Below are 17,811 nucleotides of genomic sequence, written 5' to 3'. Positions count from 1 at the left end.
ACTATGTAGTGAGAGAAAACCACTATTAAGAACAAACAAACCAACAGAAAAGGACTTCCATACCTCTGCAAGTAGTCTCTGAACCAGACCACTGGCCATTTGTTTGACAAAGCCGGATGCTGCTTCCCACGAGATCAAATCCTGCTTTGCATCGGATCCCACAGGCAGCATTAAAGTAATTGTTGCAGACATTCTGGACAAAGTAACCATTTTCAGGAGGCTTCAATTCAGGGCAGTGAACAGCTAAACAATTAAACAACCACAACAGAGTTATGATGCTAGCTGAAGTGCAGTAGGCTACTGAAGGAAACCTATTTTTTTCATTTCCAACTTGACTTGCATCTTAGTATCTTTGTTGTTTCAGAATGACACAGAAAGTCTTGCATGCAATTTGACATGTCCCTCACAGTCCAAACACAAATAACAAAACGGTCCCAGCACTGCACTGTGCCTTCCAGGGGTATTCTGATCCTGCATGGAAAAACTTACCTTCACAGGTTTGTCCTACAGCATGATATCCTTCCCGGCATGTACAATCCTCAATGGAGGTACTTCCTGGTGGAGAAGTATGATTCTCATCAGGACATGAGATGCAAGTGCTGATTCCACCTGGTGAACCTTCAGGCTTGTATGTTCCTGGCGGACAAGCTGTTGAGCAAAAGAAAACATGACAGAAAGGAGTTCAGAATATCCACCTTTCATAGCTAGTGCAATTTTTCAGGTGCATTGCTTTACATTTTTACATAATTTTTTCCACCTCATACATCCCATATCACTTAGGGCAAGATCATTCTCCACTTAAAGTGCTGTAGAGTTCTTACAGGGGTGAACTAAAGCCCATCAAACTTGGTGGAGGTCTCTCCAGTGACTGCCTTGGGACTGATATTAAGTCCATCATTAATCTTCTTGAAAAGAAGTCCAGTCCCAGAAGACACACTAGATTCTCACTGATAAAACCTGTGCTGACCTCACAAAGACATTCTTGCTTCACATGAGTAAAAAATCAGACAAAATCCTTGCCATTCAAAACTACGCCAAAGTTTAATGCATACAAATTATTATTTGTGTAAGCTAACACAAATTTGCAAAAAACCCTGCCCTTGCTTTACACATCATGATTATATATGATCTACACACTATGCTTGCTAAAACAGATGAACCACAAACAATGAAGCAAGTAATCAAAGCAACTTCTCTGTGAAGCTTTTGCACTTATTTATATCCCATTTAATATTTTTAACTTTGTGCATCTACATGCACAAGCCTTTAAGAGATTCAGGAGATGTCTTCAGAGGCAGGGAAAATGCACAAGGAAAAGGCACCTCTCCCCTGCGAACTTCAGATTGGTTGGATAAGTTTGAGTCTTATTTCTCTCTGCCTTGAATTCTATTCTTCAGGAAACCACCATAATTATTTATTTCACAAGGATGATGTGAGAAGCAGGGCATTGACTAATCAACAGGTGTGGATAAAGTTGAAGTATTAACTGATTAGATTACCACTTGAAACAGAACTCAAAACATACCTCCTGACGTAAAGTTCAGGAAATATTTTGGGAAGGTTACATAATACTAACACTGAAAACTAGCCAAAAAAGCTCTCATTTCATTAATTTCACTGCCTACAAATTTTCCTAATGGACACACTTTCTCTTGCAGACTGCAAGTTAGCCTCTCCTTTCCTCCCCTCAGTACAGTCACTTTATACCATCTGATGTAGCTCTGGATGGTATAAAGAACTGTACAATCATAAACAACTGCAAGTGCCTTCCTCCTCACATAGTCAGGTGTCCTCTGCTTCTGGAGCAAATCTCTCCTATTGAAGTATATTTTCTGGAGTTCACAGATTCTGGCAATATCAGTGTTTGTTTGGTAGATACTGGATCAGCTCGGTTTGTTCTGAGAGTTAGGTGCTAAGATACTCTGACTCTTGTCTTCTTAATGAAAACAACTTCCTGCTTTCTAGGCAACTGAGCAAAACAAACCAAAACCAAAACTAAAACCAAAAGAAACCCCAGCCTCCTTTTTCCTCACCTGTCATGAGGTAATTGACTTTCATAAACCGAATTTTATGGATTATACCTTAAAAAATCAACCCATATGAACAGTTAGCACTTCTTTCCAGAAACAGCACAGTCTTTTGATAGCTTCTAGAGATAGTATTTTTATTTCCTTTTCAGAAAAATTTGAAGTTTTATTTTGAAGAAAGCAAATGAGTGGCTAGCAGTTAAGAGGTTATTTTGGGTGCTGTAAATTGGCTTCACAAATATGTATTTCAAACACACTTTAAAAAAGACAATGAAAATGACTAAGCAGTAAAGGATGTAAGTACAAACCAAAGCATTTCAGGAAAGAAAAAGAGCAGAAAAATCCAATCAGAATTAGAACTGGGAATGTTTCATTTTTGTTTTGGGACTTTCAGAAAAGCATTTGCAAAAAAATCCCTCTCCTACAGTTCACCTGCTCTTCCCATCCAAGACATTCCTCTGGGACTGTTAATGCTTCTTTCCTCTCTTCTGTGCAGAAATCCCCTCCTTGGACACTAGATCTCTCTGAAATACTCTCTCATGCTTCAGATGATCACCTCCAATCTAAGTATCGGAGGTATTACTCTGAAATCTCTGAAATACTGCCCCTTGTGGAAGTCTCTGCGCATCCGTGTTAAAACTAACCAGCATCCACACAAAGCGATGAAGCGCATCCAAACGGATACAGGAAAGAGTGCAAGTTAACCATCACAGTGGACCTGCTCTGAGACAAAGCTGCCCTCCATGTGCCAGTGAAAGTAAATTAGTCTCTTCTGTTCTATGTGTGGCATACAAAATGAGATCTAAAAGAAATGTTTCATTACAAAAGAAGCCCAAACAAAACAACAAAAATGTAACCTAACCTCTCTTTCATGTAATCTCTTAGATAAAGAAACAGCAGCTCTTTCCTGCTCCTGTTTTGAGAACTATGTGATAAAAATAATCACCCATTCTATGATGTGGGCATTTTAAACAACAAACCCAGTAATTTGTTAGGGCTTTGAATCAGACTGGCTTTGACAAAAATTATTCATTCTGAAATTACACTTACAATTTGCTCTTTCCAGTGAAGCAGCAGGAGGTAAATAATACTGTTAAAATTATTATTAATGTCTCTAGGGGGATAGACAAGTTTCCCCAAATGTCCTGATTCTTTTTCTACACTTCAAGTGTTTGCCAGTGCCAAAGTCAATCTACATCACATCTTAGCTTTTTATGTAGACTTTTCTCCAAGCCTGAGTCCCTGAACTCCTCCTTGACTTCACATCTCTCTACTAGTATTCAGCTACAAAACTCCACCAAGTTACATTCAAAATTTCCACAAGCTAACACTTGGTCACAGAGCTATTTTAAAGTGTGTGACATCGCAGTCTATCCTGTGATGTCAAGAGGTAGTTTAAGAATGGAGCATAGGGACACTGATCTCTGTGTGTTTCCACCACAGCCATAGAGGTTAGCCTAGCCACAGCTTAGGTTAAAACCATCCAAAATCGGCTGTGGAAGACCAGAGCTTCGGCTGCCTGCTGTAGGCTGGACTTGTCCATACCTGACCCAGCTAGACTGCAGACCCATCCCCTCCTGCTCCAGCACGGCCTAAGTCTCCACACAGAGATGTATTCATAGGCAAGAGACAACCTGAGGGGCAAGCACATCTGAAAAGCACACGTGGCCCCATCCATGACTGATCATACAGATGTCTCTCTGGGGTCTCTTCTGAGGATGAAGCAGTGCCAAATTTTCATTGCATGCTAGTCACTGATCTGCACTCACTGACATGCACTCTATACCCACAAAAACTGACTGCAAGGAGAGATCATCTTCTCCAGTGCTAATCTGTAAAAGACAATTTAATTTTTTTTCAAGACTTCCTTCCCCTTGCCAACAATGTGATGGTATAAAAAGGCTCAAAACAGTGTGAATGAACCCCAGTGCAAATAAACATCATTCTGGCACTGTCAAGAATGACAAAAAAGGCAAGAATTTTAAAATGGGGAAACAAATTTAACAGTATCAGCCTTTAAATGTAGAGGATGCTTATGTGCACATCTGCATGTATGATCTTCTCAACAAAAGACTTAACTACTGCCTATATGTGAACCATGTCGTTCTTCACACAGAAAAAAGAGGAGGAGCAAAGAAATGCTTTTTGTTTGATATAATTCTCCTCTTGAGACCAGAATAGTGAATACTCAGTTACACCAGAGGATTACCTCTTTGTTACAGGAATGAAAGGATATCTGGGATTAGTGTGCTAACTCAAACAAGCACAGGCCCCGAACTCCCCAAGCACACAAAGATGGCTGACACTGAAGTTGTCATCAACCACAACCTGCTTTCATGAGATGGTAGATATTGATCAGCAATTCACATTCAGATTCTATTGTCCATGGTAATGACGTGCATATGTATTGACGGCATAACTGTATGTCAAGACATTGCCTGAAGCTGAAAAATGGACGTGCAAAGTTAGGAAAGTCCACCAAAAAATCAAAGGACAAACTTTCAAATTCAGTAGGAATTCTTCTGCTCTGCCTGCCCACAATAATGACAAATTTAGTATTTTAATCTTCAAGCAAGAATAATTTAACATTGTAAAACCGACAACATAAAAAAAGGTATATTTCAGAGACTCACCAAACACTTAACAGGTATTATCCAGTGTGGCTTTTTTTAAACTGCAAATACTAAAGCGAGTGGCAAAGTTAAGCCAACTGGTCTTGAACCCATGTGATGGCATAAAGACTCCAGTATGGATTTAGGTAGAGATCAAAGGATTCTACACTGTGACCCAGGGGTTCTTCCTCTGAATGTACGAGTACAAATTTTAAGGACAAACAATTTTTTTTTTGTTTTAAATCCTGGGAGAGCAGGCAAGCTCAATTTCCTCTCCGACTACACTGGTGTATCTAAGTCACTGAAATGGAATTATTCTTTGTTTATCCCAGTGTAAGAGAGAGGAGAGTCAATCTCCATGTATTTCAAAGATTAATTTGAGGGATTTTATATTTTCTTCAATGCATAATTTCTCCCACTAACTACATTTTCTGAGTAATCCCTGGAATGAGCTGTTTCTTCCACACTTGATGCTAATGAAGGATCCGATTAAGAGTTTATCGCTTTTGTGAGATATGGCAGAAATCAGCCAGGCAATATCCCGCTCCCTCTTGCATCAACCTGAGCTCTATTTGTACACTGCTACTGTCATGATTGTAGTCTCTAATTCTCTTTTCCCCCTATATGTGTAAAGCCTAAATGAAATGACACCTTGATGCAAATCACAAATATACAAACAGTCTTTACAACTCAACCTCCAAACTTCTTAAATGGGAAAAGAAAGACTAGTTTTCCATTTAATGAAACTCATTTTATACTACTGTAATTACTTTTATGACACCGATTACATGGATATGCATTCAACACAATGAAGCAGTGAATCTGTCCCAGAATCAGACTATACCATGAATACCTATTCTTACTTTGGTTTACTGGTGTCTACTAAAAATGATGCAATCCATAGCTCACAGAATCTCTAAACGATGATCACTGGATGCTTGTATTCAATTCTTTCCCTGTTTCCTCTTACCAAATGTACACGGACAGGGGATTTTTTGTTATGTGGATTTTTGACCTGGCATATGTTGTCTTGTACTTTTATTAATTCATTGGAAGTTACGTGGACATCCAGTGTGTGCCTAGAACTACTGAGAACTATAGTCCACAACATCAGGACAACCAAAACCTCAAATTAACTCACATATATGCCCTTGGAGGAGAATTACAGCCTGAAGGCATGGTCTCTCTCTCCCACTGCTTTACTTCATCTAAGATTCTTGTGCCTTGGCAACAGCCAAAAAATATGAAAATTAGAAAATGTGCCACCCTGACCTTCATGTGTGTGAAACAAGTGCTGTGGTAGCTGTGTTTGCTATCAGCCATGTTTTATATTTGCCACCATGAATGGGCCTGACTATAAATCTTAGCTATTTTACTAAATAGAATTAAAAACTTCCATGATGATGGAAGTACAAAGAAGTTACAGTACATTATCGTGTGTTACATCTTTCTACCCCGATATCTGCATCTCTCACCATGACAAGGTACTACACAATCTGATTTGCCTAAGAGCCAGGCGGACCCTCTAGCACCCTAGAAGCACTAGGAACAAGGAGCTGTTAGATGTTCCCTGTGACAATGGCCTGCCAAATAAAACATGCTTTACAAGGATAATGCATGTTGTCACAGAGGAAATGGAGATCCCCGTTCCACACTAAGCAGCCAAAGACTTCCTGACGCTTTCCCACTTACTGCTGCAGCAGAGGAAGAGTTTGGGATGTCTTTCAGTATTAGCATGCAGTGCTGTCCAACCCTCCCTCCTGCTTCCAAAACCCATTCTGCTGCTGCTGCACTGTTCATTTGTGAGTGGCCTCTACAAGGGAAGAATGTGAATAACATGGAAGGTATACTGATGGAAGCCATGATTGCATGAAACTCCCCAATCCCCTGCTCTCTCCATGTATTTTGCAGTCGTATCTCTTGGTTGTCGCTGTTAACTACTGAATTCTGCAAATGTGGGGCACCAATGTGCCCCAGGACTCTGTAATTTTCAAGTCTATTCTACCAAATCAAACAATGAACCATGGTTGCGGGTTCCTCTCCTGGTGTTTACAAGCCAAAAAATGCTCAGCTTGGGCCAGCAGAAAAACAGACTACGTTGGTCTCTGAAACATAACCTCACTGCACTTGCACATGAAGATCTTTAAGTCTGCTTCTCAAGGACTTTCCACACCCTGGGTCTCCACTGTAAAGACTGCCTCCAGAAGTTATAGCCTTTTTGTCACATTTAGGTTGTCCAGGAAGGTGGGTTTTTTTAAATCTCCTATATGGTAGGTTTGTCAGAATAGGCATCTTGTGCTCATGAAATGCCTTTGAAAAGCTAAGGAGAAAAAAAATCTAAACTTTTGGCAGATACTGTAATCCACCCTTCTGCAGTTTGCAACATGTATGGTGCTGTAAAAAACCTGTGAGCCAGGAGCATGCTAGAATTACAAAAAAAACGCAATGAAGTAGCTTTAGTTAAACATTTGACATGTATGACTTGCACAAAGACTGAAGAAGAAAACCTTGGGCTTGCCTTTAAGCGTAGGGATCAGAGAAGGATTTCTGCTAAGTCTCAGCATGTTCTCGAACTCTTTAATATCTCCTGTTATCCCCAGCATGTGCTCTGCATTAATTTCAGACAGCATTGAACCTGCTCATCCATCTGCTCTTTGTCAGTATTCCTTAAGCAGCCTTCTTAGAGTAACATGATTAGCAATTTAACAAGCTAGATGTCTTCTCTGTTCCTATTTGATGTATTTTGCTCCATCTCTTTATTAGATTTACAAATTTCCTCTCACTAGGAAGAGCAGGCTGAAACAAGTCAGAAGTTTAGCTACTTCTATACATGATACATAGGGAGGTGTTCACTCAAATCTTTTTATTGAGTTTACAGACATCAAAACTGCAATATTCCACTACCAAGTAGGCTGCAGCATTTGGAATGACACTTTGAGATGATCTAGCTCTAGACCTGTAAGCACTTCAAACCGTCATAACAAACCTTCAGCAGAAATATCTTGTTCATGGTAAAAATGAGAATCTTGGCCCGTCTCCCATGGGGCAGAAGAACTGGAAAGTTGCCTGGAAGGAGATACAGTCCCTTGGGTGAACACCTCATCTCAGTACCACAAGCATACGCAGTGTGGGGAACAACCTGTCTGCTGAAGAATATAAGCCCAAAAGCTATCACAGCCTGTAAAAGTTAGGATGCCTAGGAGAACCGTCTTCCACAGGGAGGTCTGGCCATGAGCTGCAACTGTGCTGAGCATCCCTGGGTAGGTTTGAGGCCAGCACATTTAGACAGGATTACTGGAAAGCAATGATTCTGATATCCTCCTCTGTAATAGCAGCAGTAATGAGAATACATAGAGAAACCATTTATGCCAATACACTTTTTTAAAAAGCAGACCAACTATTACACGTTAAAAATATGGTGAGTGCCTTAAACAGATTCATACTTGAATCACACATGGATGTTGCAAGGACACAGAGCTTCTAAAATTATTTTAAATGTTTTACAATCATAAAGATAAAGACTACTATAAACACTTTTACAGAGGGTAACTTCTCTCTTTGTGTTAAAGCATGTGGCTTACTCAGGAACAAAGGAAGAAAATCCTGATTCTACGTACTGTATTGTAACTTAAAAAGAAGCTTACACGTGCTTCATTCAAGCTACAAGTTCACAAGATATATCCTGACAACTTGTGAATTCTGTACACACAGAAATGGTATTCATGTATTGAAACAAAGGTCTTTTGGTTTAAATCTCAGTGATCCAGGTTTGCTGTTTGCACAGACAGCGAATCTAGCCTTGGGATACACTTGGGGGGCATACCCAAAGCAAACATTAAGATGCTTATTAGCTATGGATATCAGCTCACGCCAGCACTTTTGATTTTTAAATATCGGATATTGATCTATGTCCTCACGCCCCTGCATATTTCTAAAATGTATCATGCTAAAAGTGTTCAACAAACTCCGAAAATACAGAAAGGTCTAATTACGTAAAGTTTGCCATTAAAATAGAAAGTATTTATTTATGTGCAAGTGAAGGGTTTGTGTCCAAAACTTTGCACACAATCAGACCCTTATTTAAAAGGGGAAACAAAATAAATTCTGAAAATGCTTTGCTCAGAGCACAACTCCTATGTAGTAGGTTTCTCTGGACATGGTCTTCACTGTAGTCACAGACACACATTCCTCAGTAAAACCTGACCACTGCTGATGTGACAGCACGTGCTACTCTAAATAGTACTGTTCTAAGTGCCCTGGATTTCTAGATAGCTTCCTGCTATTTAAATACATAACACTGAAAAGGAACATCACCATCCTGTCCTAGATGTACTTACTTGCCATTTTAACATACTTGCTGTGGAGTTATATCTTCACTTTCACAAAATTGTAAAAAAATACAGACAGGCTGAAGTAAAGCAAATTCTATTAAAAAGACCCACAACATTTTCTTTCGTTTGTGCTACGTACAGATAAGAAAAGCACTGTTTCAGAGATCTAGTATCTGTCTTGTCTGAAGGCACTGGAAGCCCAGTTTTCTCTAGGCATGGTCTAACCATCATACCATGTATCAAATAACTCTGATCTTACTTTCAGCTGGAAAGCAAGAAATAGTACTCCTTTATCCACAACTGGAAAGACAGGCTACTTAGAAAGAGAGAAGTCTGAGCTGGGGCTGAGGCAAAAACTGGTGCCTTAACAACTCCTAATGTGCTAGGTCTAGAGGAAGCTGGACAGAAGTGAGAATCAACTTCACTGCCTGTGACCTTTGGGACACGCCGAAATCCCCACAACTCAGCCACTGCTTGCTCAGCACAGCCTAAATTTCTTCCAGAAGCAAGGAGCAAGAGTCTCACGTTACACAGCTAGCTCAACAGCTCACCTTCTCCTGCGATTCCTCAAAGGTAATTTTAACCAAAACGAAAGGACTGGGGTTTAGAAGTCAACAAAGCATGCATCCCAAGCTCACAGCACTGATAGGTTTCTGCAGTGAAGAACACGCCTGGTGGTTCAAAATCCATTTCCATGGCGTTCACCTACTCAGCAGCCTGAACACAGTTTTGCGTTCAATGATTCTTGAGACTTAAAAAGTGTAACTGAAGATGTCTCTCTGGTCAAACTGAACAAGCAAACTGGTTTTCCTGAGAACAGTAAGTTGCACGAATAATCTAGGAGGAGTCAGAGACTCCACATCCTCAGATTTTCTCCTTCTCATTCAGGCAAAAATTGTGAATTTACTCTCTGGCAAAATATTAACAGAACCTGTACGGTCCTGAATTATTTTTCTAGTCTAATGTTGTTGCCTCCAACACACACTCCCAGCATCTGTTGGTGCATATGATCATGAGGAAAAAAAAAAATAAATAGAGATACTTATTTCTGCCTCCTTTCTCTACAGAGTAGTTCCAGTTGCTGAATCACAGATGGGGAATGCAGCAAGTAAAAGCTATTATAAACAGGAAAGTGAAGCCATTTCTGCCAGGCCCTCAATAAACTGTCACTACTGCATTAAGTGCCAAACTTGGCCTCTTTTCCATATCCCTTATTTTTACCATTAAATATACTTTTCAACAACAGTGATTATACTCCTATTAAGTAACATCTCCGAGCCCTGAAGATATAGCACACGACTGTGCAGATGGAGAACATATGTCATTATTTCCATGTTTATTTACTTAGCAGCCCAGGGTAGGAGTCAAGACAGTTTTTGGTTAACTTAAGAGAGCTGAAGCACATGCAATGGCTCAGGCCAGTAATCAGACAATAAAAAGTGGTTGTTTTGCCAATTATTTTTTTACATATTGTGAAACTAGCCCAGCTATCCCTGTGTAGAGTTCAGTAAACTGTTGTAATCTTGATGTTACAGTTTCTACTTATTTCCTGGAATCATTACTGATACCCATGATTTACTGTGAAAAATGCCATAAATCCCATTCTCCATTCCTTGTGCAAAACTCTTATGGAAACTGATAGGATCTCCCGAATTCTTTTAAACTCATCTAAATATGTTGATCAAAATAGATTCTCATTTATTGAAAGCAAAAGCACCGAGAGAACAACTAGATCACTATGCTCACTATTAACTGGTGCTTGCTCAAGAAACATTTGGAGCAGTAACCGCTTCTCACCTAATTTCCCCCATTTTCCCCTGTCCTTCTCCCCCTTCATTTCTCTGCAAGACACAAAAGAGTCCTTAAGGAGGGATCTGACTCTCGCTAAAGCAATGTCAGCTGCAAGCAAAAGGGTCACCTCAGATTTGAACTGAAGGAATGTGTTTTATGTACTAAGTTCAGTGCTTGCCAACAAAGTGAACTTCACTACTGCGAAAGCTATGGTAAAAAAGATTAAAGATAAAAAAGATTGTGTTGCAGTAGTACAACCAAATACATAGCCTTAGCCCTCAGTCTAACAAAGGTTCCTTCTATGAAGAACCTCCATTAAAACATTTCTGAACAACAGCTTTGTATCCCCCACTAGACCTGGTCTCCATCCCTTAGCCACTCTGTGAAGACCTAACCTTCTGCAATGCAGGAGTTCTCCCACAAAGCAGGAATCCCTGGCTAGAGAGTCACGTGTTCGTGAGGCCCCTTCTTGCTATCAGTATTGACCAAACATGTGCTAAAGTAGCAACCTGAAACATCCAAAGGCTTTACTGAAGTGTGGTTGTTTACAACAAAATAGCCTGCTGCTGTTGCCAGAAAGGGAGCAGGGAAACAGTAGAGTGAGATTCTTCCAAGAACTGTCAGGTACTCAGCCTCTCTGTATATCAAACTGAAACTGTGTTCTGCATCCCACTTCTCCATTCTCTTCTCAGCTTCAAGGGTATTTTTCCACCTTGAAGAAGCAGAATCACTTGTTCTCTTTCTAAAGGGCAGTGAGACGCTTTGTACGTTTTGGGAGGAAAAAGGTCTGCCACGCTTTCAGTCTTACCTTCTTCTCTAAATGCATGCCCTTTTTCTGAGACCTTTTGCCATAAACAAGGCTACCTACACCTGCACAGATGGAGAATAAGAAGAACATTCTTAACTGCAACCTGAAGCGAAAAAAAAAAAGAAAAAAGGTAAGCAGCAATAATGATTATATCACTGCTTAATGGACTTAAGATTATTAAAGCACTGATTTTTAGCTAGAAAATCTATTCCTAAACAGCACTTGATTCCAATTAGTTAGGTTCACAAGATAATTAATGCTGTCTAAAAATATCCCGTTTTTTCCTGAGCTGGAGCCAAGTTCTTGGTTAATTTCTTGCACTTTTGCAGACTGTGAACCAGCGAGGGATGCAAGCGACAGATGATAAACTACCCCTCTGATGTAGGAATGTATGAGGCCTCCCAAAAATGACCTTAAAAATACTGAGAATAAATCAATCTCTAACATCACAAGGAATGAAATTTAAGACCTTATAGACAACTTTGTGAAGCATCATATTCACAGACCTTGAACTTGTTACCTTTAATACTTGTTTGTGCTTCAGCCTTGAAGCAAAAACCAGACAAGTAACAGCTGTAATCCATCACCTGCATCTTGAGAGACAGGTAGTTAAAAGAAGTGGGGGAACAAGAAAACAGTAAGGGGCTTCCCACATGTTCTCAGGGTGCAAGTTGCCTTCTTGCCTGTGACATTGTGGAAAGCACCCAGAGAGCTACTGAAGAACTGCTGGTGATGGTGAAGCGCTATCAGGAGAGTAAAGACAGAAGCCTGGAGGCTGGCAGAGCATGAGACCTCATTTGTCAACTGGAACTGGGGGCCATGCAAGCTGTGCTCTTAGGGCCACAGTATATCTTAGTACTGCTTCTAGGCCAAACTCCTCTGGCATCCAGGCTAGGAAAGCCATTATTGTGGATGAGTACCATAAAGGAGCATCACTGCTAAGTGGTGGAAAAGGTTGGAATGAAGGTAACCCTCAGCTACTGTTACATTAAAGAGACACTGCCAGAGAGTCACTCAGTGTCTGAGCCTGGTATGCTCCTTGTCAGTCCAATTTTTTGTTATTGCATTACTTCTGTTCTTATGGGTTTGGACTGTGGCCACAAGGTGGGCTACCGGGCCACCTAAAAAGGCCATACATTAATACAGCTTGGCTGCTACTATTGCTGAAACCAAGTCACTAATGAAGACCAAGTGTCCTTGTCTTTCCATACTCCTGTGCCATGACCTAACCACTACCCCTGCGCTGCCAGTTGGACAGTGTTGTAAAGTGGTTTTGGCCAACCAGGAAGAATACGGGTGCTCACAGAAGTGTAATCTTTTAAAAATGGTGTTGTATTTTGTAAGGCATTATAACTTCCATTCAGAAATAAAAGAGAACAAAATTTATATATGTGTTTTACTCTTCTACAATTCACAATGACATAAAAAATTGAAGTTAATGGACTTACAAGTGACTGCGTATTTTGATCCTCACTGTGCCAAGGCAAAGGCCTAGACTCCGAAAAGATGGAAATTGAGTATTTGCATTTCAGGTGTTATTCTTTGCCACGCTGACAACAGAAATAGAGCTAGAGGACCAGAGTACATTTAGGTATACAAACTAATGCCTCTGTGAGATAGAAAATAACTGAAGTCCAAAAGAAACACCAGCTTAACTACACGCAGCCTTTCTGGTGTGTAACCATGAGCTTTGGCAAGCATTCCTTACATTCTGTGTTAACATCAAGACTTCTCAGAATAAGGCTACTCAGCCTCCCACTCTCCTCCTTGTACTTAGAAAAACCTAGTTGTTTGAACCGAGTTACTCGAAAGAGTAACTTTTGCAGCACTTCATATTCCTGCAGGCAAGCTCCTCTTTCATACCCTCTGTCTTGAGACCCATGGTACCTCTGTGCCACAGAGGTAAAAAAAGATGCAGAAGATTTAAACCAGTTAGCTGCTGCGTTTATAGGTACTAAATCACCTCTACAGATGCACTGGGATTTCTCCTATGATGCTACAGTTATCGCAGCAGGCTTTAAAAGACTGCTGCTCCCAGGCCTACATAGGCTTTACAGGATGCTCCAAGGGCAGAAGACAGGCAAAGCGTGAAATGAGAAGCAAGAGAAAACACAGCAACAGGCCAACAATTTCCTCTAAAAATCCAGGTATTTTTACACAGATATTAAATGCAGAATAGAAATACACACCTTCAAATTAATGTCACTGAGAGTATTCCCAGCCCATGCAGACACAGATGTTTGTATGTTCCACCAGAACACTGACATTTATGCTTCTACCTGTACATTTTAATACCACCTATGTGTATTTCCAGATAAGTAATTTTCCTACATGAACACAGTCAGAACGTAGCGAGGACTTTTCTGTCAAAACCATAAAACTGAAGCTGAAGGGAAGCCTGACAATAGTAATAGGAATGTTATACTTGGGACTATTCTGTGAAGCCCTAATCAACAAATAGGCTGGAATTAATAGCAATAATCTGTGAAAAAAAAACATGCAGTATTAGCAGCCACAATGTATGATAGTTCTTGTACTTAATTTTCTGGCATTCTTGTTTGAGAAACAAATTACACTCCACAAGGAGACAGAAACTTTGCATGGCTATTGACGACATTATTTACAAGGAAACACCCTTAGTTTGAACTTTTTGTGCCAAAAATCCACCTTTTTATTTTAGCTATCCTCAGAATGTTTCTTTTTCATTTTTCTCATTCCTGCAGAGAAAAACACTTCATATTTAAAAAATTTCAGACTAGGGGGAAAAAATTAAACTCCTCAACTACCTTCAGATGTCAGCCCTACTAAAACATCTGCATTGGAGTGTGAGTTGCTGGTCTGGCTTTGTTTTGCATAGTAACAAATTAAACCTTAGGGTTTTGACCTGAAGAGGTTCCCATTTCTGTGCAGAGTCCCGATTTCTGTTTTCATCAGAACACCAAAAAAACCCAGGAGAAACCAATTTCCTGTTTGATGAAACTGATCTGTATTGCCACTTTCTCATTCTCAAGGGACTCAGCCACACTCCACCATTCAGTCAGCACTGTTTCTGGGTGAGAAGGCTGGGCCATCTGCAGTAGATTTTAGAGTAACAGAAGAAAACAAGGCTGCTTACAAGACAACAGACCATTCTGGCTGTTGAGTACCTGGCAGATAGATTAAGCTTATCATAAAATGTCTGCAACCTATTTACCCTAATTCTGCTCTGAGTTGAGTGGCCTTTTGACTCCTTTTCATCATGGTGTTTTTTCCAGCATACTCTTCTTGCTGCCCACTGCCTTTCTGGAGTGGTACCAAAGTCTGAACTATTTCTGGACCCCTGTAGCTGAAGAAACAGAGAATATGCACAGTGGGAGGAAGCGAGGAGCATAGCTGCCGAGGATAGAGAGAGAGGGCTTCTTCCATGGAATGATTGTGAAATTATCTGAGGAACCTGCCAGACAGTTTTCCACAGAGAGCACAGAGAAGTCAGAAAGACAGGACTGACCAGGAGAGGCAACAGAAAAGCTGTCTCATCCATTCTCACTACCATCTTTCCTCTCTTATGATGGTGGTAGCCAAACGGACAGATGGCAGTGGAAGGAACATCTATACTCCCTTTCAGGCGAATATCCCTTGAAAGATTTTATTTGGTCAAAATCTGCAAACAAATGACTTATTTAGCTGTGGGTTATAACCTGACGAGCTTTGTGCACCTTTGCTTCTACATTTTCTTCTCCCTCGCAGCAAACCCAGGGCAATTACCAGACTACCATCTCTGAACATTGCAAAATGATGCGAATTGCATTTTATACAAAATACTTACTTCATATTGGAAGAGAAGTAGACAACTTTGTTTAAAATGTTGAAAGGAAGATACTCATTCTAACAGAGAACACACTTTGCAATATTCACTGGCCTAGGTAGAGATCACAGCATAAGTCAAGACAAGGATTTAAAAATAAAATGAAAATATTCCTGCACTCTGTGTTCAATTTGAAACTGATTCTGAGAGCTAAGAGTCAAATTGGTTTGACCAAGTGACAAACACACCATGTACAATACATCAATCTCCAAATGCAGAGACACAGTGACTGCCTGATTTTGCCACATTAAGAGTGCTGTGTACCAGTCTGGTTAAATGAATCAGGTTTGACAAGATTTTGTGAGCAACTTAATGATAATTAAAACAAGCTCTAAGTCTCTTAACCACTCTCCTCATTTAATAATTAACACTGTTTGCTGTATACTGCCATCTTATTTTATCCCTAATGTACTCTTTCAAGAATTTTAATGTTTTCTTCTCTAAGAAAAAAGCTACTTAAAGGCTCACAGAATGCTAAGGTTTTTTATTTGTGAGACTGGCACAAGTTCAGGAATAACATGTGTGCATGCGTGTCTATGAAAACATCCTGGCTATGTTTCTCTGTCAAGGCAAGATGACACCATGTAATCCATAAGGGTAACCAAAGAATGTTGCAGTAAAAACCTTTTCATTAAGGGATTCAATTGACAGGTAATTATTCCAATAAGTGCCTGGTATGATGCAAGTCCCAGTTGTGAAAGTTACTCTCAAATCTGCAAGACCATTCAAAGGCTTACCAAAGGCCTATGCTAAAATGGTATGAGAGTAAACTGTTTAAAAATCTGTGACAACTGGGTGAAAAGTTTCAGCCAGTAAAGGAAGACATGTTCAGCACAAAGTCTGTAAACTACCACATCACCTGGGATTGCACAGCTGGAAAACGATGTTTTCAAACTATGTAAAATCTCAGCAAAGGTAAGACTCTTTTTTATCCTGCCTAGAGACTCACGGCAAAGGCCAGGCTTAACAGTAAAGGTTTCATAGTCATTTAACTACAGGCTAAACGGATCTGGTGCTGTATTTACACTTGGTGCCTTCTTCATTGTGATGGCCAGCTGCAATGGTTATACTGTGGCCAATGGACCGTCTGGGCAACCCAGGGAGACTCTGATCGGCACAGAAAGCTGGAGACTACTTCTATGTTATGTCTATTTCTATTCAGAGCATGGTTTCTGCTCCTCTCAAGCCCTCCAGATGGTTGATTTCTCACCTCTAATTGCACATATGAACTTTGGCCAAAGGCTTTATTTTTATGACATTCTGAGGTGACCAGGACAAGTCACTTCCAAGATAAGGAAAATAGGGTAACTCGTGCATCATTTCCAACTTGCCATCAAATTTAATTCAGAAAGAGCTCTGTACTTAATACAAAAGAAAGAGTCTGTTTTGGCATTGAAACTTATTTTCTAAAGCCTCGGATGACATCTAGTTGGAAAAGATGAGATGTTTTTCAATACTGTATACAGATGTAAAATTGTATCTCTGCTTTTCTGGTCCACTCATATCAAAATCGAATCTAGATTTTCACCTTCATCCTACAACTTTATGTTTAAAGAATTTCTTCAGAAATGGTGCTGATATACACAGAAAACTTTACTGTTGGTGGGTTTTGGTTAGTTTTAGGGTTTTCTTTCTCTGCTGCAGTTCAGTTTTAAACACAAAGGAAACAAGCTTCATGGTGCAGAGTTAGAAAAATTCTGTATCAATGAAACATCATTATCCATATTAACAATCAGTTACTTAAAATTTTTACTTTTGCACATAAGAGGTATATAAGTTGATACATAAAGCCTGGAGAAGAGAGAAAAATAAGTCACTCAGTTCCAAAACTCATTAACACTAGTGGAAATACTCTTACTCACTTCCACAGGTTTACCAAAACTATGGATATGGTTAAAAAACACAAGTAGCTGCACATGTAATTTGTTTAGCTGAAAAAATTTCTACCAAAATTGACCAAGAAAATCTCCTTTTTTACAATTTTGCAAGTAAAACCATTGGTTAGATGTTAAAACTTTCACATTTCTTTGATGGTTTGGAAAGCTCATTGTATGACTCTAGAATTTGTTAAAGATTTTTTCTGCTGGACTGAATCTAGATTAAAATTCCACTTTGGAAAGGATGAGGTTCACATAATCTTAAACAAAACAACAATCCTATGGGGCAGCACTGAGGACTCAGTTGTCGATTCCTCTCCGGGGATGTTCTTGGCTGCATCTGGCTCAGGTTTGTGTTGGTCGCCTTTGGCCTCATTCTAGCAGCATCGGCGAAAAGGGGCAGCTGGACGCTTATTGGCTGCGGACAGGAGCTGCTGCAGCTGAAGCTGGAGAGGCCAGAAAAAGGTAAAGCAGCTGAAGGTCGGACAGGGCTCTAAGCAACCTGATTAGCTAAAGATGTA

General features: G+C 40.0%; 1 protein-coding gene across 1 annotated transcript in view; it reads right to left on the bottom strand.

The window, feature by feature from the left end:
• The window catches only part of SVEP1 (sushi, von Willebrand factor type A, EGF and pentraxin domain containing 1), a 132,593-nt gene that overhangs the window by 83,551 nt on the left and 31,231 nt on the right, over positions 1-17,811 (bottom strand). The window contains exons 4-5 of the mRNA XM_086480302.1: positions 490-648; positions 64-243 (exon numbers count right to left, since the gene is read on the bottom strand). Coding sequence (XP_086336428.1) covers positions 64-243; positions 490-648 — 339 coding nt within the window. The remainder of the gene's footprint in view (positions 1-63; positions 244-489; positions 649-17,811) is intronic.

Source organism: Leptosomus discolor, chromosome Z (genome assembly GCF_034619465.1).
Source record: "Leptosomus discolor isolate bLepDis1 chromosome Z, bLepDis1.hap2, whole genome shotgun sequence".
In the NCBI taxonomy this organism is placed as follows: Eukaryota; Metazoa; Chordata; class Aves; order Leptosomiformes; family Leptosomidae; genus Leptosomus; species Leptosomus discolor.
Note: the sequence above shows the minus strand (reverse complement) of the source record. Positions and strands in the feature narration are given on the sequence as shown.